Source organism: Bombina bombina, chromosome 1 (genome assembly GCF_027579735.1).
Source record: "Bombina bombina isolate aBomBom1 chromosome 1, aBomBom1.pri, whole genome shotgun sequence".
Taxonomy (NCBI): Eukaryota; Metazoa; Chordata; class Amphibia; order Anura; family Bombinatoridae; genus Bombina; species Bombina bombina.
Genome location: NC_069499.1, coordinates 568,421,927 through 568,448,873, shown reverse-complemented (window position 1 = coordinate 568,448,873; position 26,947 = coordinate 568,421,927). Strand labels below are relative to the sequence as shown.

General features: G+C 40.3%; 1 protein-coding gene across 1 annotated transcript in view; it reads left to right on the top strand.

Annotated features, from left to right (window-relative positions):
- The window catches only part of ACADL (acyl-CoA dehydrogenase long chain), a 76,894-nt gene that overhangs the window by 28,887 nt on the left and 21,060 nt on the right, over positions 1 to 26,947 (top strand). Inside the window, exons 5-9 of the mRNA XM_053713391.1 lie at positions 1,522 to 1,588; positions 1,910 to 2,074; positions 9,016 to 9,117; positions 18,408 to 18,521; positions 18,806 to 18,933. Of these exons, the coding sequence (XP_053569366.1) occupies positions 1,522 to 1,588; positions 1,910 to 2,074; positions 9,016 to 9,117; positions 18,408 to 18,521; positions 18,806 to 18,933 (576 nt within the window). The remainder of the gene's footprint in view (positions 1 to 1,521; positions 1,589 to 1,909; positions 2,075 to 9,015; positions 9,118 to 18,407; positions 18,522 to 18,805; positions 18,934 to 26,947) is intronic.

Here is a 26,947-nt window from a genome sequence, read left to right as displayed (position 1 = left end):
TACAGGCTCGTAAATCTGTATCTAGAGAGATATATTATAGAGTCTGGAAGACTTATATTTCTTGGTGTCTTTCTCATCATTTTTCTTGGCATTCTTTTAGAATACCGAGAATATTACAGTTTCTTCAGGATGGTTTGGCTAAGGGTTTGTCCGCAAGTTCCTTGAAAGGACAAATCTCTGCTCTTTCTGTTCTTTTTCACAGAAAGATTGATATTCTTCCTGATATTCATTGTTTTGTACAAGCTTTGGTTCGTATAAAGCCTGTCATTAAGTCAATTTCTCCTCCTTGGAGTTTGAATTTGGTTCTGGGGGCTCTTCAAGCTCCTCCATTTGAACCTATGCATTCATTGGACATTAAATTACTTTCTTGGAAAGTTTTGTTCCTTTTGGCCATCTCTTCTGCCAGAAGAGTTTCTGAATTATCTGCTCTTTCTTGTGAGTCTCCTTTTCTGATTTTTCATCAGGATAAGGCGGTGTTGCGAACTTCTTTTGAATTTTTACCTAAAGTTGTGAATTCCAACAACATTAGTAGAGAAATTGTGGTTCCTTCATTATGTCCTAATCCTAAGAATTCTAAGGAGAAATCGTTGCATTCTTTGGATGTTGTTAGAGCTTTGAAATATTATGTTGAAGCTACTAAATCTTTCCGAAGGACTTCTAGTCTATTTGTTATCTTTTCCGGTTCTAGAAAAGGCCAGAAAGCTTCTGCCATTTCTTTGGCATCTTGGTTGAAATCTTTAATTCATCTTGCCTATGTTGAGTCGGGTAAAACTCCGCCTCAGAGGATTACAGCTCATTCTACTAGGTCAGTTTCTACTTCCTGGGCGTTTAGGAATGAAGCTTCGGTTGATCAGATTTGCAAAGCAGCAACTTGGTCCTCTTTGCATACTTTTACTAAATTCTACCATTTTGATGTATTTTCTTCTTCTGAAGCAGTTTTTGGTAGAAAAGTACTTCAGGCAGCGGTTTCCGTTTGATTCTTCTGCTTATGTTTTTCATTAAACTTTATTTTGGGTGTGGATTATTTTCAGCAGGAATTGGCTGTCTTTATTTTATCCCTCCCTCTCTAGTGACTCTTGTGTGGAAAGATCCACATCTTGGGTAATCATTATCCCATACGTCACTAGCTCATGGACTCTTGCTAATTACATGAAAGAAAACATAATTTATGTAAGAACTTACCTGATAAATTCATTTCTTTCATATTAGCAAGAGTCCATGAGGCCCGCCCTTTTTTTGTGGTGGTTATGATTTTGTATAAAGCACAATTATTCCAATTCCTTATTTTATATGCTTTCGCACTTTTTTATCACCCCACTTCTTGGCTATTCGTTAAACTGAATTGTGGGTGTGGTGAGGGGTGTATTTATAGGCATTTTGAGGTTTGGGAAACTTTGCCCCTACTGGTAGGAATGTATATCCCATACGTCACTAGCTCATGGACTCTTGCTAATATGAAAGAAATGAATTTATCAGGTAAGTTCTTACATAAATTATGTTTTTTCCTCTCTCTCTTTGTAGTGATTTGCAGGGAGTACGTACAAATGCCAAAAAAGATGGAAAAGATTGGATACTAAACGGCAGTAAGGTGAGGTGATTTATTTATAAGTAAATTGCAATAAGACTATCTATTTAATAGGTTAATTAGCAGTGATCACGCATCCCATGGAATTACTTTTCAATCTGTTATTCTTTTCCTTTGTAACTTCTGTTTTGAATTATGTAGTTTTAAGGTGTTTTTTTTTTTTTTTTTTTTTTTAAATTATTGTACAGATTTCTAATTAGTTTCTTATTATCTCTGCCATTATGTTTCTATTTTATTGCAGTAGTCAAGTTTAAGAAAATACATTGGTAGAGAACAGTCCTTTTTCATTAAGTGAACTTGTCAAATGATTCACTATTTTTACAGGTATTTATTACAAATGGATGGATGAGCGATGTGGTGGTAGTCGTTGCTGTAACAAACCGTGAGGCCCGGACACCTGCTCATGGCATTAGTCTCTTTCTTGTGGACAATGGAACTAAAGGCTTTGTGAAAGGGCGCAAACTGGAAAAAATTGGACTTAAAGCTCAGGTACTGTAATTATATTTGTATAAATGTGGTTTGTATGCGATTACTCTACTTGGAGCTCATATACATTTGGCCACAAGAAAGGTAAGCATACTCAAGTATTCAAGGGGTATATCCCTTGCCTGCTCCAAGGTACAATAATTTACAGGGTTTGTCTAATATTACTGTTTTTTTTTTTTTTTTTTTTTTTTTAAATGCTTATACAACTATTTTTATGCAGGTATTTTGCTGATTAAATGTTTATGTATGACAGGTGTGTGGGAGTTGTCCCCATTGCCCAGTGAGTGTTAATACAGCAGTATTGGTAGACAGATATGACCAGGAAAACTAGTTTATAAAACACAAGAACATTCTTTTTCAGAACCATAAGATGATGTAACGCAATTTTAAATACCTTTCAAATACAATAATTGTCCTGATCTGACCTTGCATGCACCAAAGTAAATCACTACTCAATAAATGTACACGTGTATTATTAATCCCTGTGTTCCTACACCTGTTTTGTTTAGCAGCATACAGTATATACAAATATTTTTTATTTTTTGTAAATAAAAGGGTACAATTCAGTGTAAAGATGCAACAACTTTTTTTATTGTTCATCAAACATGGGCCATCCTGTACTATAGTACAGGTACAAATCCCAAAATCCAGAATTCCAAAATCTAAACTTATTCTGAAATCCAAAACAATTTTTTTTTTTATATAAATAAAATAACATTTTTATTTGTTTTCTGCCTGTAAGTCAGTCTTCTCTGCTTGTCTTTGTTTTCTTCTACTAGATACGACGAGTCCACGGATTCATCCTTACTTGTGGGATATTATCCTCCTGCTAACAGGAAGTGGCAAAGAGCACCACAGCAGAGCTGTATATATATATATATATATAGCTCCTCCCTTCTCTCCACCCACAGTCATTCTCTTTGCCTATACTAGTAATAGGAAGAGGTAAAGTGAAAGAGGTGTTAAAATGATAGTTTTTATTTTCTTCAATCAAGACTTTTTTTATTTTAAATGGTACCGGTGAGTACTATTTTTCCTCAGGCAGCATATGGAAGAAGATTTCTGCCTGGAGGTTGATGATCTTAGCAGTTGTCGCTAAGATCCATATGAGTTCCCACAGAATGGCTGAGGAGTATTAGAGAAGCTTCAGTGCGGGGAATGTTTTTTATGCTACAAGCATTGAGGTATGTTCAGTCATTTATTTCTGAAGAGACTGATATTTCAGAACAGGCTGACATAGTTCCCAAGAGGGAAGGGGTAAGCAGTAAACCTATAGACATAAGAAGGGGCATTACTGGAGACCTGTGTATGAATTATTATGGGCTAAATGCAGCAAGAAAATGATGGCAGCATGGTTAGACACTAGGGCAGCATAACGTTTTTATTTGCTCAAACGGTTAATGATCACTGATGTTGGGCATTGTGCTGGGGGTTCACATGGCTTTATTGTAAATTTTGGATGCTTAAATCCACACGGCTAGTTTCTATACCGCTTCCTTGCGGTTTTTTAGGCTAACATTACATCGCATATGATGGGCGGGGCCTAATTTTCGCGCCTCAGATGTGTAGTTGATTTTCACAAGAAAACTTCAGCTTCGGTTGGGCCCAAACTGAGAGGTCACCGGAGTCATAGTGAGACCTTTGTCAGACACCTGAGGGCAGGTAGGCGCCACAGCAGAGCAGAGGTGCGGGGGGTTCTTAAAGTTTTCATAACGTTTTAGGTATAACGTTTTTTCTTATAGAGGTTAATTTGTCCCTTACTTGTGGTGCAATATTAGGCTACAATATAAGAAGGATATATGCTAAATTTGTAAGCTTAATAGCATTCTGAAGCAGATTTGGAAAAATTGTGCGCTTTTTTTTTTACTCTTAAAGGCACAGTACCGTTTTTCAAAATTGGTGTTTTTTTTTTCAATAAAGTGTTTTCACAACTTTTTGTGGTTATTACTAGCCTGTTCAACATGTCTGACATTGAGGAAATTCAATTCTCTATGTGTTTAGAAGCCATTGTGGAACCCCCACTTACATTGTGTCCCTCTTGTACTGAAAGGGCCTTACACTGCAAAGAACATATTTTAGGTGATAAAAGTATGTCTAAGGATGATCCTCAGTCTGAAGAAAATCAGGTTATGCTATCCAATTCTCCCCAAGTGTCACAACCTTTAACGCCCACTCAAGCGACGCAACGCCAAGTACTTCTAGTGCGTCAAATTCTTTTACTCTGCAAGATATGGCTGCAGTTATGTCTACTACCCTTACAGAGGTATTATCTAAACTGCCAGGTTTATAGGGTAAGCGCAGTAGGTCAGGTATTCAGGTAAATACTGAGCCCTCTGATGCCTTATTGGCCATTTCTGATGTACCCTCAGTGTTCTGATTTGGGGGTCGGGGAATTGCTGTCTGAGGGAGAGCTTTCAGGTTCAGGAAATGTTACCTCAGACAGATTTGGACGTGATGTCCTTTAAATTTAAGCTTGAACACCTCCGCCTGTTACTCCGGGAGGTTTTAGCGACTCTGGATGATTGTGACCCTATTGTGATACCACCAGAGAAATTGTGTAAGATTGATAAATATTTAGAGGTACCTACTTGCACTGTTGGTTTTTCCAGTCCCTAAAAGAATTTCCAACATTGTTACTAAGGAATGGGATAGACCAGGCATTCTGTTCTCTCCCCCTCCTAATTTTAAGAAAATGTTTCCCATATCTGACACCATTCGGGATTCTTGGCAAACGGTTCCTAAGGTGGAGGGAGCTATTTCTACCCTAGTGAAGCGTACAACTATACCTATTGAGGACAGTTGTGCTTTCAAAGATCCTATGGATAAAAAATTAGAGGGTCTTCTAAAGAAATTGTTAATTCATCAGGGGTTTCTTCTTCAACCTATAGCCTGCATTGTTTCAGTTACTACTGCAGCAGCTTTTTGGTTCGAGACTTTAGAGGAGTCTCTTAAGGTTGAGACCCCATTAGATGATATTTTGGATAGAATTAAGGCTCTCAAGCTGGCTAATTCTTTTATTACCGATGCCGCTTTTCAAATGGCTAAATTAGCGGCAAAAAATGCAGGTTTTGCCATTTTAGCGCGTAGAGCGTTATGGCTCAAATCTTGGTCTGCTGATGTGTCATCGAAATCTAAGCTGGGCATTGGAAATTGGGTCCCAGGGGTATCAGCTGGAATTCAAGGATTTTCTTCCAAGAGGGAGATTTCATCTTTCACCTTTGTCTGTAGACCAGACAAAAAGAGAGGCGTTCTTACGCTGTGTAAAAGACCTCTATACCATGGGAGTAATTTGCCCAGTTCCAAAACTAGAACAGGGACAGGGGTTTTACTAAAATCTGTTTGTGGTTCCCAAAAAAGAGGGAACTTTCAGACCGATTTTAGATCTCAAATGTTTAAACAAATTTCTCAGAGTCCCATCATTCAAGATGGAGACTATACGAATGATTTTGCCAATGATCCAGGAGGGTCAATATATGACCACCGTGGACCTGAAGGATGTGTATCTTCACATTCCTATCCACAAAGATCATCATCAGTTTCTAGGGTTCGCCTTTCTGGACGAACATTATCAGTTTGTGGCCCTTCCTTTCGGGTTGGCCTCAGCTCCCAGAATCTTCACAAAGGTGCTAGGGTCCCTTCTGGCGGTTCTCAGGGCATAGCAGTAGCGCCCTATCTGGACGATATTCTGATCCAAGCGTCAACTTATCTGACCAGATCTCACACGGACATCGTGTTGGCGTTTGGATTGTGAAGGTAGAACAGAGTTCGCTGGTTCCACTAACGAGAGTTCCATTCTTGGACATGAAAATATTTCTGATGGAGGTCAGAAAGTCAAAGATTCTAAATACTTGCCGAGCACTTCAGTCCATTCCTCGGCCATCATTGGATTAATGGTGGCGGCAATGGACATTGTTCCGTTTGCTCGCTTTCATCTCAGACCACTGCAGCTGTGCATGCTCAGACAGTGGAATGGGGATTATGCAAATTTATCTCCTCAGATAAGTCTGGATCAGGAGACCAGAGACTCTCTCTTCTCTTGGTGGTTGTCACAGGATCATCTATCCCAGGGAATGTGCTTCTGCAGGCAAGCATGGGTAATAGCCTCTTGGGCTGGGGTGCAGTCCGGAATTTTCTGAAGGCTCAGGGTATTTGGACTCAGGAGGAGTCTCTACTACCAATCAATATTCTGGAACTAAGAGCAATATTCAACGAGCTTCAGGCATGGCCTCAGTTGGCTTTGGCCAAGTTCATAAGATTCCAGTCGGACAATATCACGACTGTATCATATATCAATCATCAGGGGGGAACAAAGAGTTCTCTAGCGATGATAGAGATTTCAAAGATAATCCGATGGGCTCTTGCCATCTATCAGCAATCTATATCCCAGGTGATTCGTCAATAGGGCACACCGGAATTGGATCTTATGGCATCTCGTCAGAATGCCAAACTTCCTTGCTACGGGTCCAGGTCAAGGGATCCCCAAGCTGTACTGATGGATGCTCTAGCAGTACCTTGGTCGTTCAACCTGGCTTATGTGTTTCCACCATTTCCTCTCCTGCCTCATGTGATTACAAGAATCAAACAGGAGAGAGCTTCGGTAGTCCTAATAGCGCCTGCATGGCCACGCAGGACTTGGTATGCAGATCTAGTGGACATGTCCTCTCTGCCACCGTGGAAACTTCCGTTGAGACAGGACCTTCTCATTCAAGGTCCGTTCCAACATCCAAATCTAAATTCTCTGCAGCTGACTGCCTGGAGATTGAACGCTTGATCTTATCTAAGCGGGGATTCTCTGAGTCGGTTATTGATACTTTGATTCAGGCTCGCAAGCCTGTCACTAGAAAGATTTACCGTAAGATATGGCGTAAATATCTTTATTGGTGCGAATCCAAGGGCTACTCATGGAGTAGGGTTAGGATTCCTAAGATTATGTCTTTTCTCCAAGAAGGATTGGAGAAGGGATTATCAGCTAGTTCCTTGAAAGGACAAATTTCTGCTTAGTCAATTTTACTACACAAGCGTCTGGCGGGTGTCCCAGACGTTCAGGCTTTAATCAGAATCAAGCCTGTATTTAAATCTATTGCTCCGCCATGGAGTTTGAATTTAGTTCTCAATGTTCTTCAAGGGGTTCCGTTTTTGAACCCATGCATTCCATAGATATTAAGCTTTTATCTTGGAAAGTTTTGTTTTTAGTTGCTATCTCTTCAGCTCGAAGAGTTTCTGAGCTTTCTGCGTTACAATGTGATTCGCATTATCTTATATTCCATTCTGATAAGGTGGTTTTGCGTACTAAACCTGGATTCCTTCCTAAGGTTGTTTCAAATAAGAATATTAATCAGGAAATTGTTGTTCCTTCCTTGTGTCCTAATCCTTCTTCTAAGAAGGAGTGTCTGTTACATAACTTGGACTTGGTTCGGGCCTTGAAGCTTTACTTACAAGCGACCAAGGATTTCCGTCAAACATCTTCTTTATTTGTGATTTATTCTGGAAGACGTAGGGGTCTAAAAGCTACGGCTACCTCTTTCTTTTTGGCTGAAGAGCATCATCCGATGGCATACGAGACTGCTGGACAGCAGCCTCCTGAAAAGGTTACGGCTCATTCTACTAGAGCTGTGGCTTCCACATGGGCTTCTGTTGAACAGATTTGTAAGGCTGAGACTTGGTCCTCCCTTCATACTTTTTCCAAATTTTACAAATTTGATACTTTTGCTTCTTCGGAGGCTATTTGTAGGAGAAAAGTTCTTCAAGCAGTGGTGCCTTCCGTTTAGGTATCTGTCTTGTCCCTCCCGTTCATCCGTGTCCTGTTACTTTGGTATTGTATCCCACAAGTAAGGATGAATCCGTGGACTTGTCGTATCTAGTAGAAGAAAAGGAAATTTATGCTTACCTGATAAATTGATTTCTTCTACGATACGAGTCCACTGCCCTCCCTGTCATTTTAGACAGATTATATTTTTGTTTTTCAAAACTTCAGTCACCTCTGCACCTTTTAGCTTTTCTTTTCTCTTCCTATACCTTCGGTCGAATGACTGGGGGTGGAGAGAAAAGGGAGGAGCTATATATACTGCTCTGCTGTGGTGTTCTTTGCCACTTCCTGTTAGCAGGAGGATAATATCCCGCAAGTAAGGATGAATCCGTGGACTCGTCGTATCGTAGAAGAAATCAATTTATCAGGTAAGTATAAATTTCCTTTTTTGTGTTTTGAAATGCAAATAAGTCTATATTTATTAAAACAACAAATATTACCTTTTCTGATTACATTACTGTACTATCTTTCTGAGGGTACTATATACAAAAGTATTGAAAATTTTATGAAACTGCCTTTTAGGTTACATGTTTGAGCTGGATTATATGTAAATATTGCCTAAATGACATAAGATATTGTTGTTTGCACATAGTTCCATCCCCTCTCCACACTGTCTCATTTTAAAGATGCAAATACTCCAAACTATTCCGAAATACAAACCTTTTCCGGTCCCAAGCAGTTTGGATAAAGGGTTTTCTAGTTCTACCTATACAGTTTAAGCACATTACTTGCTATACCTGTTTACGTATCTGATTTTACCTTTTTGTCTAAATCTCTGCAAACTGCCCTCTTATTTCAGTTATTTTGACAGACTTGCATTTTAGCCAATGAGTGCGGACTCCTAGGTAACTTCACGTGCATGAGCTCAATGTTATCTATATGACACATGTGCTAATGCCCTCTAGTGGTGAAAAACTGTCAAAATGCATTCAGATTAGAGGTGGCCTTCAAGGTCTAAGAAATTAGAATGAGGCTACCTAGATTAACTTTCAACTAAGAATACCAAGAGAACAAGGCAAAATCGGTGATAAAAGTAAATTGGAAAGTTGTTTAAAATTACATGCTCTTTTTGAATTATGAAAGTTTATTTTGGACTTGACTGTCCCTTTTTTTTTAAGGTTTTGGGTTTTCCTTTTAGGATACTGCAGAACTGTTTTTTGAAGATGTTCGTCTCCCTGCTGATGCTTTGTTAGGAGAAGAAAATCGAGGCTTTTACTACCTGATGGCAGAACTTCCTCAAGTAAGTCTAAATGAGAAGAGAGCTTTAATGAGACATGAAGTGATGCATTAACTTTTAATTTATAATTTCCAATACTTAACCTACAGTAGCATAGTGATAAAAAAAACTTTTATATGTTTTTTTTTTTTTTTTTTTTTCTTTCTACTCCCCTTCCCCATAACTGGCTATGAACACAGTCCCCTCGGCATCTGCACCCATCTGCTCTTTACCATGGAGACTGTAAGGTCCTACAGTCTATACAGGAACAAGCAAAGGGGGCACTTTTGTTCCCTGTGCTAGTGCACATACAATTAGCTGTATCAGCCTTTAGCGGATAAAAAAAATAATCCTATTTAGTGGGTTAGAAAGCAAATATATATGCATTCCGTATTTAGTAAGAGGCAAATTTGTTAATTATGAAGTCGTATTAAAGGGACACTGAACCCAAATGTTTTCTTTCTTTTTAAAGACACGAGTCCACGGATTTCATCCTTGTGGGATTACGTCTTAGTCTTGTTAGACGCCGCGCAGTGTATTTAGACATCTGTTCCGATTCCGTTCAGGCATCTCTACTGTAATTTTCAGGACATAGGGTGTTACGCTAGAACCGCATGGTTGAGAGAGCAAGCGGTTGGTAGTGTCCTGTAACCCGACCTGAATCTTTTGCTGGAAGGAGCGGTCTGGAGACCGGGTGGCAGGTAGGGGCCTCAGCAGAGCTGTTGAGGCGGAAAGGTGTCGGTTGATTTTTGCGGAGCAAATGATTTTTTTTAAATATTTACATGTGAATTGTTTTTTGCTCGACTTAGTAAAAATAGTGGGTTTTTACTATTTAAAGAAACAGTATCCTTTTATTTTTCAGGATTTATCCAAGGACCAGTCTCTGGTATTAGTTTCGTTTTTTGCACACTCTTGTTTAAATACAGTAAGAGTGTTGTGAGGTAAAAATTTAAAGGGCCAGTATAAATTAAAGGGGCCAGTTTCTATTTTTATTTTATCTGTTTTTGCCTGTTCTATATCATGGATTTAGAAGATGTACAAAATGTTACTTGTGCAATGTGTTTGGATGCCAATGTGGAACCTCCAGTTCATTTTTGTCTCTCATGTGTTGAGAGGGCTCTAAGTTATAGAGAGAAAATTTTTCATGATAAAAAATTGTCAAAGGCGTATGCTTCTCAGGAGTCTAATGATGAGATGCAGAGTATGCCGCAGCTTTCTCGCCAAGCGTCCCAATCTTTAAAGCCCGCTCAAGCAGTGCCCTACACTTCTTCTCAAGTTTCTGCTGCAGTTACGTTAAAGGACATAGCTGCAGTTATGTCTTCTACACTTTCTGATGCCTTATCTGTCTTTCCTATTCTTCAAGGCAAACGTAAAAGGAAGGACAACTATGTGGTCAATGAAGTTTCTGATACTATGGTAGCAATCTCAGACGTAACCTCCCTGGTATCTGAGATGGAGGGTATGGAGGTACTATCGGAAGGTGAAATTTTAGACTCGGGGAGTTCCTTTCCTTTAACTAACTCAGAAGTTGTCTCTTTCAGGTTTAAACTAGAACACCTCTGTCTGTTACTCAGGGAGGTTTTAGTGACTTTAGATGACTGACTCCACGGTAGTGGTCGTTCCTGAGAAGTCGAGTAAGTTGGATAGATACTTCAAAGTTCCTTCTTACTCAGATGTTTTTCCAGTTCCCAAGCGAACTTAGGAAATTATTGCTAAGGAATGGGAGAGACCAGGTATTCCCTTCTCTCCTATTTTCAAGAAGATGTTCCCTATAGCTGATGCTGTCAGGGAAACTTGGCAATCGGTTCCTAAGGTGAAGGGGGCTATTTCCACTTTGAAGGCACAACTATCCTCAATAGGAATAGTAGTTTGTTTGGCCAAAGACCCTATGGATAAGAAGTTGGAGGGTCTACTTAAAAAGATCTATGTTCACCAGGGTCTGCTATTGCAACCGGCTGCGTGCATTGCTACGGTCAACAGTGCGGCAGCTTATTGGTTTGATGCTCTTGCGGAATCTCTTAAGACCGAGACTTCTTTAGAGGAAATCCAGGATTAAAGCTCTGAAATTGGCAAACTCTTTCATAACAGATGCTTCTCTGCAAATTACTATATTGGCGGCTAAGAGTTCGGGTTTTTCTATCCTAGCCCGCAGAGCCTTATGGTTGAAACCTTGGTCTGCGGATGTATCATCCAAATCTAACCTACTGGCAATTCCTTACAAGGGAAAGTCCTAGTTTGGTCCTGAATTGAAGGAAATTATTTCTGACATCACGGGAGGCAAGGGTCATCTCCTCCCTCAAGATAAAAGGAATAAAGCAGAAAGGACGACACAGTAATTTTCATTCCTTTCGAAATTTCAAGGGAAATTCTTTCTCTTCTTCCTTTAAACAGGAAGGAAACTTCGCAATCTAAGTCAACTTGGAGACCCAACCAATCTTGGAACAAGGGTAAACAGTCCAAAAAACCTGCTACTGATTCCAAGTCGGCATGAAGGGCTTGCCCCCAATCTGGGACCGGATCTGGTAGGGGGCAGACTTTCCTTCTTTGTTCAGGCTTGGATGCGGGATGTTCAGGATCCCTGGGCTATAGAAATAGTAGCTCAGGGATACAAACTGGAGTTCAGAAATTATCCTCCCCGAGGGAGATTTCTTATTTCGAGATTATCTGCAGACCAGATAAAAAGAGAGGCATTCTTACATTGTGTAAGACCTCTCCTCCATGGGAGTAATTTGTCCTGTTCCGGTACAGGAACACGAGCAGGGTTTTTATTCAAATCTGTTTGTAGTTCCCAAAAAGGAGGGAACTTTCAGACCTATCTTAGACCTCAAGAGTCTAAACAAGTTTCTCAGAGTTCCATCTTTCAAGATGAAAACTATTCGTACCATTCTTCCATTGATCCAGGAGGGTCAGTTTATGACGACAGTGGATTTAAAGGATGCATAGCTACATGTTCCTATCCACAGAGATCAACACAAGTTCCTAAGGTTTGCCTTTCTGGACAAACATTTCCAGTTCGTGGCTCTTCCTTTCAGGCTGGCCACTGCACCCAGAATTTTCTCAAAGGTGCTGGGGTCTCTGCTGGCGGTTCTAAGACCGTGGGGCATTGCTGTGGTGCCTTATCTGGACGATATTCTAATCCAGGCGCCATCTTGTCAATAAGCAGAGTCTCATACCGACATCGTTCTATCCTTCCTGAGAACTTGCGGTTGGAATGTGAATCTGGAAAAGAGTTCCTTGATCCCGAAGACAAGGGTGACTTTCTTGGGACCTCTAATCAATTCTATATCTATGAGGATTTTCCTGACAGAGGTCAGGAAATCAAAGATTCTAGATACCTGTTGGGCCCTTCAGTCCAATCCTCGGCCGTCAGTGGCCCAGTGCATGGAAGTAATCGGACTGATGGTGGCGGCAATGGACATCATCCCGTTTGCTTGGTTTCACCTCAGACCTCTGCAGTTAAACATGCTCAGGTTGTGGAACGGAGATTATGCGGATTTGTCTCCTCGAATAATCCTGGATCAGGAGACAAGGGACTCACTTCAATGATGGTTGTCTCTGGATCATTTGTCCCAGGGAACATGCTTTCGCAGTCCATCCTGGGTGATTATGACAACAGACGCCAGCCTTCTAGGGTGGGGAGCTGTCTGGGGTTCCCTAAAGGCTCGGAGTGTGGACTCAGACGGAATCTGTTCTTCCTATAAACATCCTGGAACTGAGAGCGATCTTCAATGCTCGCCTGGCCTGGCCTCAGTTGGCTTCAGCTCAGTTCATCAGATTCCAGACGGACAACATAACGACAGTGGCTTACATCAATCATCAGGGAGAACGAGGAGTTTCTTAGCGATGACCGAGGTAGCCAAGATAATCCGGTGGGTGGAGGCCCATTCTTGCCATCCGTCAGCGATCCACATCCCAGGGGTGGACAACTGGGAGGCGGATTTTCTGAGCAGGCAGACTTTTCATCCGGGGGAGTGGGAACTCCATCCGGAAGTGTTTTCCAATCTGATTCTCAAGTGGGGTCGGTCGGAGTTAGATCTCATGGCATCTCGTCAGAATGCCAAGTTCCCGAGATACGGGTCCAGGTCCAGGGACCCTCAGGCGGAAATGATAGATGCTTTGGCAGTTCCTTGGTCCTTCAGCCTAGCATATCTATTCCCTCAATTTGCTCTCCTTCCTCGGGTTATTGCTCAAATCAAACAGGAGACGGCATCAGTGATCCTCATAGCTCTTGCGTGGCCTCGCAGGCTTTGGTATGCCGATCTGGTGGACATGTCATCCCTGCCACCTTGGAAACTTCCGTTGAGGAAGGACCTTCTCATTCAAGGTCCCTTCCTTCATCCAAATCTAGCTTCTCTGCAGCTGACTGCTTGGAGATTGAACGCTTAAGTCTATCCAAGCGGGGTTTCTCTGACTCGGTCATAGAAACCATAATTCAGGAACGTAAGCCTGTAACTAGACGGATTTACCATAAGATATGGCTTAAATATTTTTATTGTTGTGACTCCAAAGGTTACTCATGGAGTAGGATCAGGATTCCCAGGATTTGTCTTTTCTCCAAGAAGGTTTGGAGAAGGGTTTATCGGCAAGTTCCCTAAAGGGTCAGATCGCTGCCTTATCTATTTTGTTACACAAGTGTCTGGCAGATTTCCCAGATGTTCAGGCTTTAGTTAGAATCAGGCCTGTGTTTAAACCAATTGCTCCTCCATGGAGTTTGAATTTGGTTCTAAAAATTCTTCAAGGGGCTCCGTTTGAGCCTATGCATTCCTTAGATATTAAGTTGTTATTTGGAAAGTTCTGTTTCTTGTTGCCATTTCTTCAGCTCGAAGAGTGTCTGAGCTTCGGCATTACAATATAATTCTCCTTACCTTATTTTTCATTCGGATAAGGTGGTTTTACGTACTAAACTTGGTTTTGTTCCTAAGGTTGTTACTGACAGGAACATTAATCAGGAGATTGTTGTTTCTTCCTTGTGCCCTAATCCTTCTTCTCAGAAGGAACATCTTTTTGCACAATTTGGACGTTGTCCGTGCTTTGAAGTTTTATTTGCAAGAGACTAAGGACTTTCATCAATCGTCTTCTTTGTTTAACGTTTTCTCTGGGAAATGTAAGGGTCAGAAAGCTACGGCTACCTCTCTTTCTTTTTGGCTGAAGAGTATCATCCGTTTTGCTTATGAGACTGCTGGACAGCAGCCTCCTGAGAGAATTACGGCTCGTTCCACTAGGGCGGTTGCTTCCTCATGGGCATTCAAAAATGAAGCTTCTGTAGAACAGATTTGCAAGGCTGCAACTTGGTCCTCTCACACTTTTTCTAAATTTTACAAATTTGATACTTTTGCCTCTGCTGAGGCTGTTTTCGGGAGAAAAGTTCTTCAAGCAGTGGTGCCTTCCGTTTAGGTTTCCTGTTTTATCCCTCCCTTATCATCCGTGTACTCTAGCTTTGGTATTGTATCCCACAAGTAAGGATGAAATCCGTGGACTCATCGTGTCTTTAAAAAGAAACAAATTTATCAGGTAAACATGAATTTTCTTTTCTTTTTAGACACAATTAGTCCACGGCCCACCCTGTTCTCTGAGATAGGTTATTGATTTTTGTAAACTTCAGTCACCTCTGCACCTTGGCTTTTCCTTTCTCCTCCTAACTTCGGTCGAATGACTGGAGTGGGAGGGAAGGGAGGAGCTATATAACAGCTCTGCTGTGGTGCTCTTCGCCTCCTGGTCAGCAGGAGGAGGCATAATCCCACAAGTAAGGATGAAATCCGTGGACTCATTTATCATCATCATTATCAGGTAAGCATACATTTTCGTTTTGTGATTCAGATAGAAAGTTGACTAAAATTTCATGCTCTAATTTACTCCTATTATCAATTTTTCTTCGTTCTCTTATCTTTATTTTAAAAGCAGAAATGTAAATCTTAGCAGACAGCCCATTTTAGGTTCAGCACCATGGATAGCGCTTGCTTATTAGAGGCTTACATTTACCCACCAATAAGCGAGCATAACCCAGGTTTTCAACCAAAAATGGGCCGGCTCCTATGCATCACTTTCTTGCTTTTTAAATAAAGATACCTAGAGAACGAAGAAAATTGATAATAGGAGTTAATTAGAAAGTTGCTTAAAATTGCATGCTCTATCTGAATCATAAAATAAAAAAATTGGGGTTAGTGTCCCTTTAATGCTATACGTGGAAGTGGTGCAGTGTTAAACTATGATGTTTTCCTTTTTTTTTTTTTTTTTTTTAAACAGAAAAGGGGTTGTTACTGTATTGGTCCCACAGACAATGTTCCTTTAATAGATTGTGATACCAACATTCGATAAGCTTTCAAGACCTTGTAGGTCTCTTCTTTAGATATAGATAAAAACTGTCTGAAAAGGAGAGGCTAATATATCTTGTACAAATAATAAAAAAAAAAGGTTTACAGGTAATTGTATTCACAGTTAGTTCTTATAGTTTCCCATGCAGGCAGGGATGGAAGTGTGAAAAACATCAGATTAGATGTATAGGATATTTTACACCTCACCATAATGTGTCATAAAGTCATGGGGGTCAATTTATTATGGTGTAAGTGAGATAAGTAGAGCGCTGGAAACAGTGATTCCAAACACCTCACAGTAAATAAGTCCTTCAGACTAATTTTGTGTTATACAAAAAAGAGGGGTGGGGCGTGAGGGCGCTAGTGAAAGCTTAAGAAATCTAAATGGTGAATATTTAACACAGTATGTGTCTATGTATTCAGTGTCTGCTCAAATAATTGCTTTAAATATATAAAACTAAAATTTCAGTGTTTGTTTATATAAATGCTGTGTAATAGTTTGTGTATTTTATAACGTTTTAGGATATATTATGACCATATATCATAATTTATAATAATTTAAATAAAGTGCACTGTGTGACAAATTTTCTGCAACCAAAAATTCTTTGATTTTTAATATACACTGCTATATAGAATCAATATTTCTCTTGATAATTTCATACGTTTTAAACTTGGTTTTAACTTACAAATTCTAAGTATACCGATGTTCATATATATATCTTCATTCAAATACTATATAGGTATTTCTCTTTTGTCCATCTTGATAAAGCTCTGAATAAGAGCGAAACGCGTCGACCCTTGTGACCCTTGGTGGCTTCCAGTGATTCCTGTGACCCTCAGTGGTACTAAGTGACTTTTCTACAAGCTTTTGAATTAAGCAATCGAAAAAGTGTTATGACAGTATAACCCGGGTTATTTTTACTACCAACAACTACTACATAACATCTTTCAAGCATCTCTTTCCTGCGTGTACAACACTAAGTGCAGGATTTTTTGAAACACAGAGGCTCTGAAAAATTAAAGAGCCAAACTGTTACTTAATAACGGATTCAGAAGATCAAAGACCAGACAGTGACGTCAGACGCCGACTACATGCGGCGGGTCTGAGTTTACAGTCGCATCGAGGAAAACAGCAGTGAATAAACCGGCTGTAAGGGAGAAGGTAACTCATACGCTAAGTATCACAATATTCATCTAACCTCACTTTGAACCGCTAAGTCTGGGACTGCATACTGCAAAACCTTACTGACTTTGTACAACTTTAAATTGCCATAATAAGAAACATTTCTGTTAAGAAAATACGGCAATGGGAAATCCTTAGAAACCTGATTGCAAAGACTCCCTTGTTTATATAGAGTTGCAGAAATTATTAGGAATTCAGAATCTACTGCTAACAGATACTGTTTTTATTTTAATTTTTTAATTTTGGGGAGACGTCCCTTTTATTTAATTCGATTTTTATATTGTTATAATAAATAACTTTTATTAACATTTAATCTCCTCTTTTGTTGTTCTTTTGGCATATATTTGTACAAAAGAGAAATACCTATATAGTATTTGAATGAAGATATATATTTGAACATCGGTATACTTAGAATTTGTAAGTTAAAACCAAGTTTAAAACGTATGAAATTTTCAAGAGAAATATTGATTCTATATAGCAGTGTATATTAAAAATCAAAGAATTTTTGGTTGCAGAAAATTTGTCACACAGTGCACTTTATTTAAATTATTATAAATTATGATATATGGTCATAATATATCCTAAAACGTTATAAAATACACAAACTATTACACAGCATTTATATAAACAAACACTGAAATTTTAGTTTTATATATTTAAAGCAATTATTTGAGCAGACACTGAATACATAGACACATACTGTGTTAAATATTCACCATTTAGATTTCTTAAGCTTTCACTAGCGCCCTCACGCCCCACCCCTCTTTTTTCAATTTATTATGGCCCGAATTAAGACTGCTGCTCATTAACTCATACGCCACCTTTGAGACGACGTACAGCAATCAGCCTGATCACATACGAATCTGCAGGGGGCGGCATTGCACAAGCAATTCACTAGAACTGCTTGTGCAATGTTAAATGCCGACAGCGTATGCTGTCTGCATTCAGCGATGTCGAGCGGACATGATCGCTACAGCAGATCATGTCCGTCCGACTGACTCTTAATAAATCTAATCTTTATTTAATATAGGTAGTAAATCCTTAAAGGGACAGTCAACTCTAAAAATGTTATTGTTTAAAAAGATAGATAATCCCTTTATTACCAATTCCCTAGTTTTTCATAGCCAACATGGTTATATTAATATACTTTTTACCTCTGTGATTACCTTGTATCTATGCCTCTTTTGACAGCCCTCTGATCAGATGGCTATTTCTTATCTATTGACTTGCATTTTAGCCAATTAGTGCAGCGTCATCCACAATCCACGGGCGTGAGCACAATGTTATCTTTATGGCCCACATGAACTAGCAGTCTCCTGTTGTGAAAAGCTAATAAAAAAACATGTGATAAGAGGCTGTCTGTAGTGGCTTAGAGACGAGCAGAAATGTAGAGGTTTAAATGTTAAAAAGTATATTAATATAACAATGTTGGTTGTGCAAAGCTGGGGAATGGGTAGTAAAGGCGTTATCTATCTTTTAAAACAGTAAAAATGTTGGTGTTGACGGTCTAAGAATGCATGGCATGTTAATATTTGCATAACATTTGGTGCAATCAACCAGATTATCCTTTTTTTTTTTTTTTTTTTTTTTTTTTTTTATAATGTATATTATTGTATTGGTAGTCAATTGCAGAAGAGATTATTGATGATAATATTGTATAGAAGTGTGTATCATTGTTATTTAGAAGGAGTGATTCCTGTAAAGAAAATGTTTTTGTGAATTTGAATGTATATTCTAGCTTAAGTCATATTGCTATATTTTTTAAATAATAAATAAATAAATGAAACCCTCATGGTGTTGACCCACTGTTTACTTTTCAGGAAAGGCTATTAATTGCAGATATGGGCCTTGCTAGCTGTGAGTTTATGTTTGAGGAGACCAGGAATTATGTTAAAGGAAGAAAGGCATTTGGAAAAACAATTGCTCATTTACAGGTTAGTATTGACTAAAAAATAAAACTACTGATTATATTACAGATTAGGGCTATAAATTAAAAAAATATGGAATTGGACCTATCCTTGGAACTTGGTATTTCATGCAGATGGGAGCAGCAATAAAGCGGTATTAACAATCCTATGTTAGATGAAAGCAACCACATTGTAAACCCATTTACTTGGCATCTTAAGAGTATGGCTTTTTCAAAGCCGTTTTGAAGCAGTAGAGATAAATAACTGTCTTCTGTCAAAGGCATTTAGTAAGATTCTACTTTTCTCTCAAGACAGTGCAGCACAAGCTGGCTGAGATGAAAACACAGATCTGTGTGGGTCGAGCATTTGTAGACAGCTGTCTTCAACTTCATGCAGAGAAGCGTCTGGATTCCTCAACAGCTTCTATGGCAAAATATTGGTAGGCATGACAAATGATTTATTCTGTATTCAGTTTCTTACCTACAATACAAGGATGGACAGAATTTGCATTTATCTATAAATATGCATGTATATTTTTTCTTCTGTTATGTGTGATCAGTCCACGGGTCATCATTACTTCTGGGATATTATCTGCTCCCCTACAGGAAGTGCAAGAGGATTCACCCAGCAGAGTTGCTATATAGCTCCTCCCCTCTACGTCACCTCCAGTCATTCTCTTGCACCCAAAGACTAGATAGGAGGTGTGAGAGGACTATGGTGATTATACTTAGTTTTTATAACTTCAATCAAAAGTTTGTTATTTTACAATAGCACCGGAGCGTGTTATTACTTCTCTGGCAGAGTTTGAAGAAGAATCTACCAGAGTTTTTCTTATGATTTTAACCGGAGTAGTTAAGATCATATTGCTGTTTCTCGGCCATCTGAGGGAGGTAAAAGCTTCAGATCAGGGGACAGCGGGCAGTTGAATCTGCATTGAGGTATGTAGCAGTTTTTATTTTCTGAATGGAATTGATGAGAAAATCCTGCTATACCGTTATAATGACATGTATGTATACTCTACACTTCAGTGTTCTGGGGATGGTATTTCACCGGAATTACTCTGTAAAAATACATTACACCTTTTAATAGGTATTTACTTCATGTTAAACGTTTTTGCTGGAATGTAGAATCGTTTGCATTTCTGAGGTACTGAGTGAATAAATATTTGGGCATTATTTTTCCACTTGGCAGTTTGCTGGTTTTGATTATGACAGTTTCGTTTCTCTCTCACTGCTGTGTGTGAGGGGGAGGGGCCGTTTTTGGCGCTCTTTGCTACGCATCAAAAATTTCCAGTCAGTTACACTTATATTTTCTGCATGATCCGGTTCATCTCTAACAGAACTCAGGGGTCTTCAAACTTCTTTGAAGGGAAGTAGATTCTCTCAGCAGAGCTGTGAGATTTATATAGTGACTGTGTTTTAAAACGTTGCTCTGTGATTTTTTTGTTTAAAATTAATTAGTATTGCTTTACTAATGGGAACAAACCTTTGCTAACAAGTTATGTTGTTTTTAAAGAGTGATGCTATAACTGTTTTTCAGTTCATTATTTCAACTGTCATTTAATCGTTTAGTGCTTCTTTGAGGCACAGTACGTTTTTGTTAAATAAGATTGTAACCAAGTTGCATGTTTATTGCTAGTGTGTTAAACATGTCTGATTCAGAGGAAGATACCTGTGTCATTTGTTCCAATGCCAAGGTGGAGCCCAATAGAAATTTATGTACTAACTGTATTGATGCTACTTTAAATAAAAGCCAATCTGTACAAATTGAACAAATTTCACCAAACAGCGAGGGGAGAGTTATGCCGTCTAACTCGCCTCACGTGTCAGTACCTGCGTCTCCCGCCCGGGAGGTGCGTGATATTATGGCGCCTAGTACATCTGGGCAGCCATTACAGATAACATTACAAGATATGGCTACTGTTATGACTGAAGTTTTGGCTAAGTTACCAGAACTAAGAGGCAAGCGTGATCACTCTGGGGTGAGAACAGAGTGCGCTGATAATTCTAGGGCCATGTCTGATACTGCGTCACAGCTTGCAGAGCATGAGGACGGAGAGCTTCATTCTGTAGGTGACGGTTCTGATCCAAGCAGATTGGATTCAGACATTTCAAATTTTAAATTTAAATTGGAAAACCTCCGTGTATTACTAGGGGAGGTCTTAGCGGCTCTTAACGATTGTAACACTGTTGCAATACCAGAGAAAATGTGTAGGTTGGATAAATACTTTGCGGTACCGGCGAGTACTGACGTTTTTTCCTATACCTAAGAGATTAACTGAAATTGTTACTAAGGAGTGGGATAGACCCGGTGTGCCGTTCTCACCCCCTCCAATATTTAGAAAGATGTTTCCAATAGACGCCACCACACGGGACTTATGGCAAACGGTCCCTAAGGTGGAGGGAGCAGTTTCTACTTTAGCTAAGCGCACCACTATCCCGGTGGAGGATAGCTGTGCTTTTTCAGATCCTATGGATAAAAAATTAGAGGGTTACCTTAAGAAAATGTTTGTTCAACAAGGTTTGATATTGCAACCCCTTGCATGCATCGCGCCGATTACGGCTGCGGCAGCATTTTGGATTGAGTCTCTGGAAGAGAACCTTAGTTCCGCTACGCTGGACGACATTACGGACAGGCTTAGAGTCCTTAAACTAGCTAATTCATTCGTTTCGGAGGCCGTAGTACATTTAACCAAACTTACGGCTAAGAATTCAGGATTCGCCATTCAGGCACGTAGGGCGCTGTGGCTAAAATCCTGGTCGTCTGATGTAACTTCTAAGTCCAAATTACTTAATATACCTTTCAAGGGGCAAACTTTATTTGGGCCCGGTTTGAAAGAAATTATCGCTGACATTACAGGAGGTAAGGGCCACGCTCTACCTCAAGACAAGGCCAAAGCTAAGGCTAGACAGTCTAATTTTCGTCCCTTTCGGAATTTCAAAGCAGGTGCAGCATCAACTTCCACTGCACCAAAACAGGAAGGAGCTGTTGCTCGTTACAGACAAGGCTGGAAACCTAACCAGTCCTGGAATAAGGGCAAGCAGGCCAGAAAACCTGCTGCTGCCCCTAAGACAGCATGAACCGAGGGCCCCCGATCCGGGACCGGATCTAGTGGGGGGCAGACTCTCTCTCTTCGCCCAGGCTTGGGCAAGAGATGTCCAGGATCCCTGGGCGCTAGAGATCATATCTCAGGGATACCTTCTAGACTTCAAATTATCTCCCCCACGAGGGAGATTTCATCTGTCAAGGTTGTCAACAAACCAAATAAAGAAAGACGCGTTTCTACGCTGTGTACAAGATCTATTATTAATGGGAGTGATCCATCCGGTTCCGCGGTCGGAACAAGGACAAGGGTTTTACTCAAACCTGTTTGTGGTTCCCAAAAAAGAGGGAACTTTCAGGCCAATCTTGGATTTAAAGATCCTAAACAAATTCCTAAGAGTTCCATCGTTCAAAATGGAAACTATTCGGACAATCTTACCCATGATCCAAAAGGGTCAGTACATGACCACAGTGGATTTAAAGGATGCTTACCTTCACATACCGATTCACAAAGATCATTACCGGTATCTAAGGTTTGCCTTCTTAGACAGGCATTACCAGTTTGTAGCTCTTCCATTCGGATTGGCTACGGCTCCAAGAATCTTCACAAAGGTTCTGGGTGCCCTTCTGGCGGTTCTGAGACCGCGAGGAATTTCGGTAGCTCCGTACCTAGACGACATTCTGATACAAGCTTCAAGCTTTCAAACTGCCAAGTCTCATACAGAGTTAGTTCTGGCATTTCTAAGGTCGCATGGATGGAAAGTGAACGAAAAGAAGAGTTCTCTCTTGCCTCTCACAAGGGTTCCATTTTTGGGGACTCTTATAGATTCCGTAGAAATGAAGATTTATCTGACAGAAGACAGATTAACAAAGCTTCTAAATGCATGCCGTGTCCTTCATTCCATTCAACTCCCGTCAGTAGCTCAATGCATGGAGGTGATCGGCTTAATGGTAGCAGCAATGGACATAGTTCCCTTTGCACGCCTACATCTCAGACCGCTGCAATTGTGCATGCTGAGTCAGTGGAATGGGGATTACTCAGATTTGTCCCCCACTCTGAATCTGGATCAAGAGACCAGAAACTCTCTTCTATGGTGGCTTTCTCGGCCACATCTGTCCAGGGGGATGCCTTTCAGCAGGCCGGACTGGACAATTGTAACAACAGACGCCAGCCTTCTAGGTTGGGGCGCTGTCTGGAATTCTCTGAAGGCTCAGGGACAATGGAGTCAGGAGGAAAGTCTCCTGCCAATAAACATTCTGGAATTGAGAGCAGTTCTCAATGCCCTTCTAGCTTGGCCCCAGTTAAAGACTCGGGGGTTCATCAGGTTTCAGTCGGACAACATCACGACTGTAGCTTACATCAACCATCAGGGAGGGACAAGAAGCTCCCTAGCAATGATAGAAGTATCAAAGATAATTCGCTGGGCAGAGTATCACTCTTGCCACCTGTCAGCAATCCACATCCCGGGAGTGGAGAACTGGGAGGCGGATTTCTTGAGTCGCCAGACTCTTCATCCGGGGGAGTGGGAACTTCATCCGGAGGTCTTTGCCCAAATACTTCGACGTTGGGGCAAACCAGAGATAGATCTCATGGCGTCTCGCCAGAACGCCAAACTTCCTCGCTACGGATCCAGATCCAGGGATCCGGGAGCGGTTCTGATAGATGCTTTGACAGCACCTTGGAACTTCAGGATGGCTTATGTGTTTCCACCCTTCCCGCTGCTTCCTCGATTGATTGCCAAAATCAAACAGGAGAGAGCATCAGTGATTCTAATAGCGCCTGCATGGCCGCGCAGGACTTGGTATGCAGATCTAGTGGACATGTCATCCTGTCCGCCGTGGTCTCTACCTCTAAGACAGGACCTTCTGATTCAGGGTCCATTCAAACATCAAAGTCTAACTTCTCTGAAGCTGACTGCTTGGAAATTGAACGTTTGATTTTATCAAAACGTGGGTTTTCTGAGTCGGTTATTGATACCCTGATACAGGCTAGAAAGCCTGTTACCAGAAAGATTTACCATAAAATATGGCGTAAATACCTATACTGGTGTGAATCCAAAGATTACTCCTGGAGTAAGGTTAGGATTCCTAGGATATTGTCTTTTCTACAAGAAGGTTTAGAAAAGGGTTTATCGGCTAGCTCATTAAAGGGACAGATCTCAGCTCTGTCCATCTTGTTACACAGGCGTCTGTCAGAAAATTCAGACATCCAGGCCTTTTGTCAGGCTTTAGCTAGGATCAAGCCTGTGTTTAAAACTGTTGCTCTGCCATGGAGTTTAAACTTAGTTCTTAACGTTTTACAGGGTGTTCCGTTTGAACCCCTTCATTCCATTGATATAAGATTGTTATCTTGGAAAGTTCTATTTTTAATGGCTATTTCCTCGGCTCGAAGAGTCTCTGAGTTATCAGCCCTTCATTGTGATTCTCCTTATCTGATCTTTCACTCAGACAAGGTAGTTCTGCGTACTAAACCTGGGTTCTTACCTAAGTTTGTCTCTAACAGGAATATCAATCAAGAGATTGTTGTTCCCTCCTTGTGTCCAAATCCTTCTTCAAAGAAGGAACGTCTTCTACACAATCTGGATGTAGTTCGTGCCCTCAAGTTCTACTTGCAGGCAACTAAAGATTTTCGCCAAACTTCTTCCCTGTTTGTCGTTTATTCTGGACAGAGGAGAGGTCAAAAAGCTTCTGCTACCTCTCTCTCTTTTTGGCTTCGTAGCATAATACGTTTAGCCTATGAGACTGCTGGACAGCAGCCTCCTGAAAGAATTACAGCTCACTCCACTAGAGCTGTGGCTTCCACTTGGGCCTTTAAGAATGAGGCCTCTGTTGAACAGATTTGCAAGGCTGCAACTTGGTCTTCGCTTCATACTTTTTCCAAATTTTACAAATTTGACACTTTTGCTTCTTCGGAGGCTATTTTTGGGAGAAAGGTTCTTCAGGCAGTGGTTCCTTCTGTATAATGAGCCTGCCTATCCCTCCCGTCATCCGTGTACTTTTGCTTTGGTATTGGTATCCCAGAAGTAATGATGACCCGTGGACTGATCACACATAACAGAAGAAAACATAATTTATGCTTACCTGATAAATTCCTTTCTTCTGTTGTGTGATCAGTCCACGGCCCGCCCTGTTTTTTTAAGGCAGGTACATATTTTTTAAATTATAATTCAGTCACCACTACACCCTTGGCTTCTCCTTTCTCGTTGGTCTTTGGTCGAATGACTGGAGGTGACGTAGAGGGGAGGAGCTATATAGCAACTCTGCTGGGTGAATCCTCTTGCACTTCCTGTAGGGGAGCAGATAATATCCCAGAAGTAATGATGACCCGTGGACTGATCACACAACAGAAGAAAGGAATTTATCAGGTAAGCATAAATTATGTTATTTACAATATATGACAGAAATGTAAAATTTTCTGATCGCTTAATCTAATTATGTAGCACAAATCTAACTCTAAATCATTGACCATGCGAGAGAACGTACTAACCTATCTCCAACATCTGGTTGGCTTGCTTCGACTAAGATATTCTACCCAACTAACAAGGTGTCCCAATGTTAAAGGGACAGTATACACCAATTTTCATTTAACTGCATGTAATACACTACTATAAAGAATAATATGCACAGATACTGATCTAAAAATCCAGTATAAAACCGTTTTAAAAACCTACTTAGAAGCTCCCAGTTTAGCTCTGCTAAATAGGTTAGCTGGAACACCCACTGCAAGTAGTTCTATAGCAAAAAAAAACAGACACTCCCCCTCCCCTTCATATGAAGACTCTTTACACAAACAGGAGCAAGCTGGGGTAGGTATACATCAGTATTCTCCTAAAACTTTGGGGCTTGGTTAGGAGTTTGAAAATCAGGACAATGAAAGTGATGCAGTATAGCTGTAAAAAGCCGACTAGAAAATATCACCTGAACATCTCTATGTAAAAAAGAAAGATATTTTACCACATCCCATTGTAAAGGACTTCTAAGCAGCATATCAGTATGTCTGTCCCGGGACAGCCGAAGGGATGAGCCTCGTGCACTCATGTTATTTCCCTATTCAGTGTATGAAAGTTTACAATGAAATCTCATGAGAGTTAAGTGAAATGTCACGAGATCACAGTAAGAGTTCATGACCTCAGCACTGTGGATGCTGATTGGCTGCCGTTCATTTCTTCATTTTTTTTTACCTGCAGCTGAGTATAACTTTTTACACAGAACTTACTCTGCTGAGCTGAGAAAGTTGTGAGGTAAAATATCTTCCTTTTTTACATAGAGATGCTCAGGTGATATTTTCCAGTCAGTTTTTTACAGTTATACTGCATCAGTTTCAAGTGATTTAGCATATGAGTATTATGTCCCTTTTAAGAGAGAAGCAGGAATGATTGAGCCAATAAAGGCAAAGTAGTGTAGTGTTAGGACCAGTCAACATTGGGACAACTTGTAAGTCGATGACTGGCTAAGCAGAATATGGCTATATTAGGTGACTCAGATCCTAATTTTTATATTAAAGAATGGGTGATTTCTGCATTTAAAAAATGTTTTATTTATTTGCAAGTGGACATGCACCACTATCCCCTGCCATTAAAAAAGCCACTAAGGGCTCCATGTACTAAAGCATCAATTTTTTCGCCGACAACGTGTTTGCTCGACTCGCTCTAACTCGCAGCTAGCGAGATGTTGCCCGCCCGCCATATGTACTAAAAACTATTAAAAAAAAAGGCGCGTCAAATCCGCATCGAGCACTGGCGAATGATTCATACATATGACGCCTCGCTATTTGCGAATGTACTATTAATCGCTTACAAACTGTCAGTCATGTTTGTCCCACGTGACTGCAAGGTGTCAGAAACGTCAGCTTTGTCGCGGGAACATATTGCAGCACTATATAAGCTCTATTTAATAAAGTTTTTCAGACTGCATATTTCAAGAACTTGAAGCTTTACTGACTTTTATTGTTATCGATAAATTAAGTATGGCTACTTCTCGATCTGATTCACAGTCCAAATCGAAGAATCCCCACTTCTCACATCAGCAGAACCTGGTTCTTGTCGATATGGTGCTAGACTCATATGACTATTTATTTGGTTGTCGTTCGAAGCAAACGTCTAGTATCCGTAAAAAAAGTATATGGACCCGGATAAGTGATGCTGTCAGTGCTCAGGGACCTGGGAAAAAGGACGTTGATCAAATTAAAAAAAGGTACAACGACATCAAACGATTTGCAAAAGCCAAATTGGCAAAAGAAAAAAATTCAACCCGTGCTACCGGAGGTGGAACAGCTTATGTCGCTGATCTTAATGATTACGAGCAGAGACTGGTGCAGCGTCTAGGCCCAGAAGTAATCGTCGGGATCACAGATGATTGTGATAGCGACCTAAGAGGTAAAACATTTATCGAATTACTATAATTTAAATTGA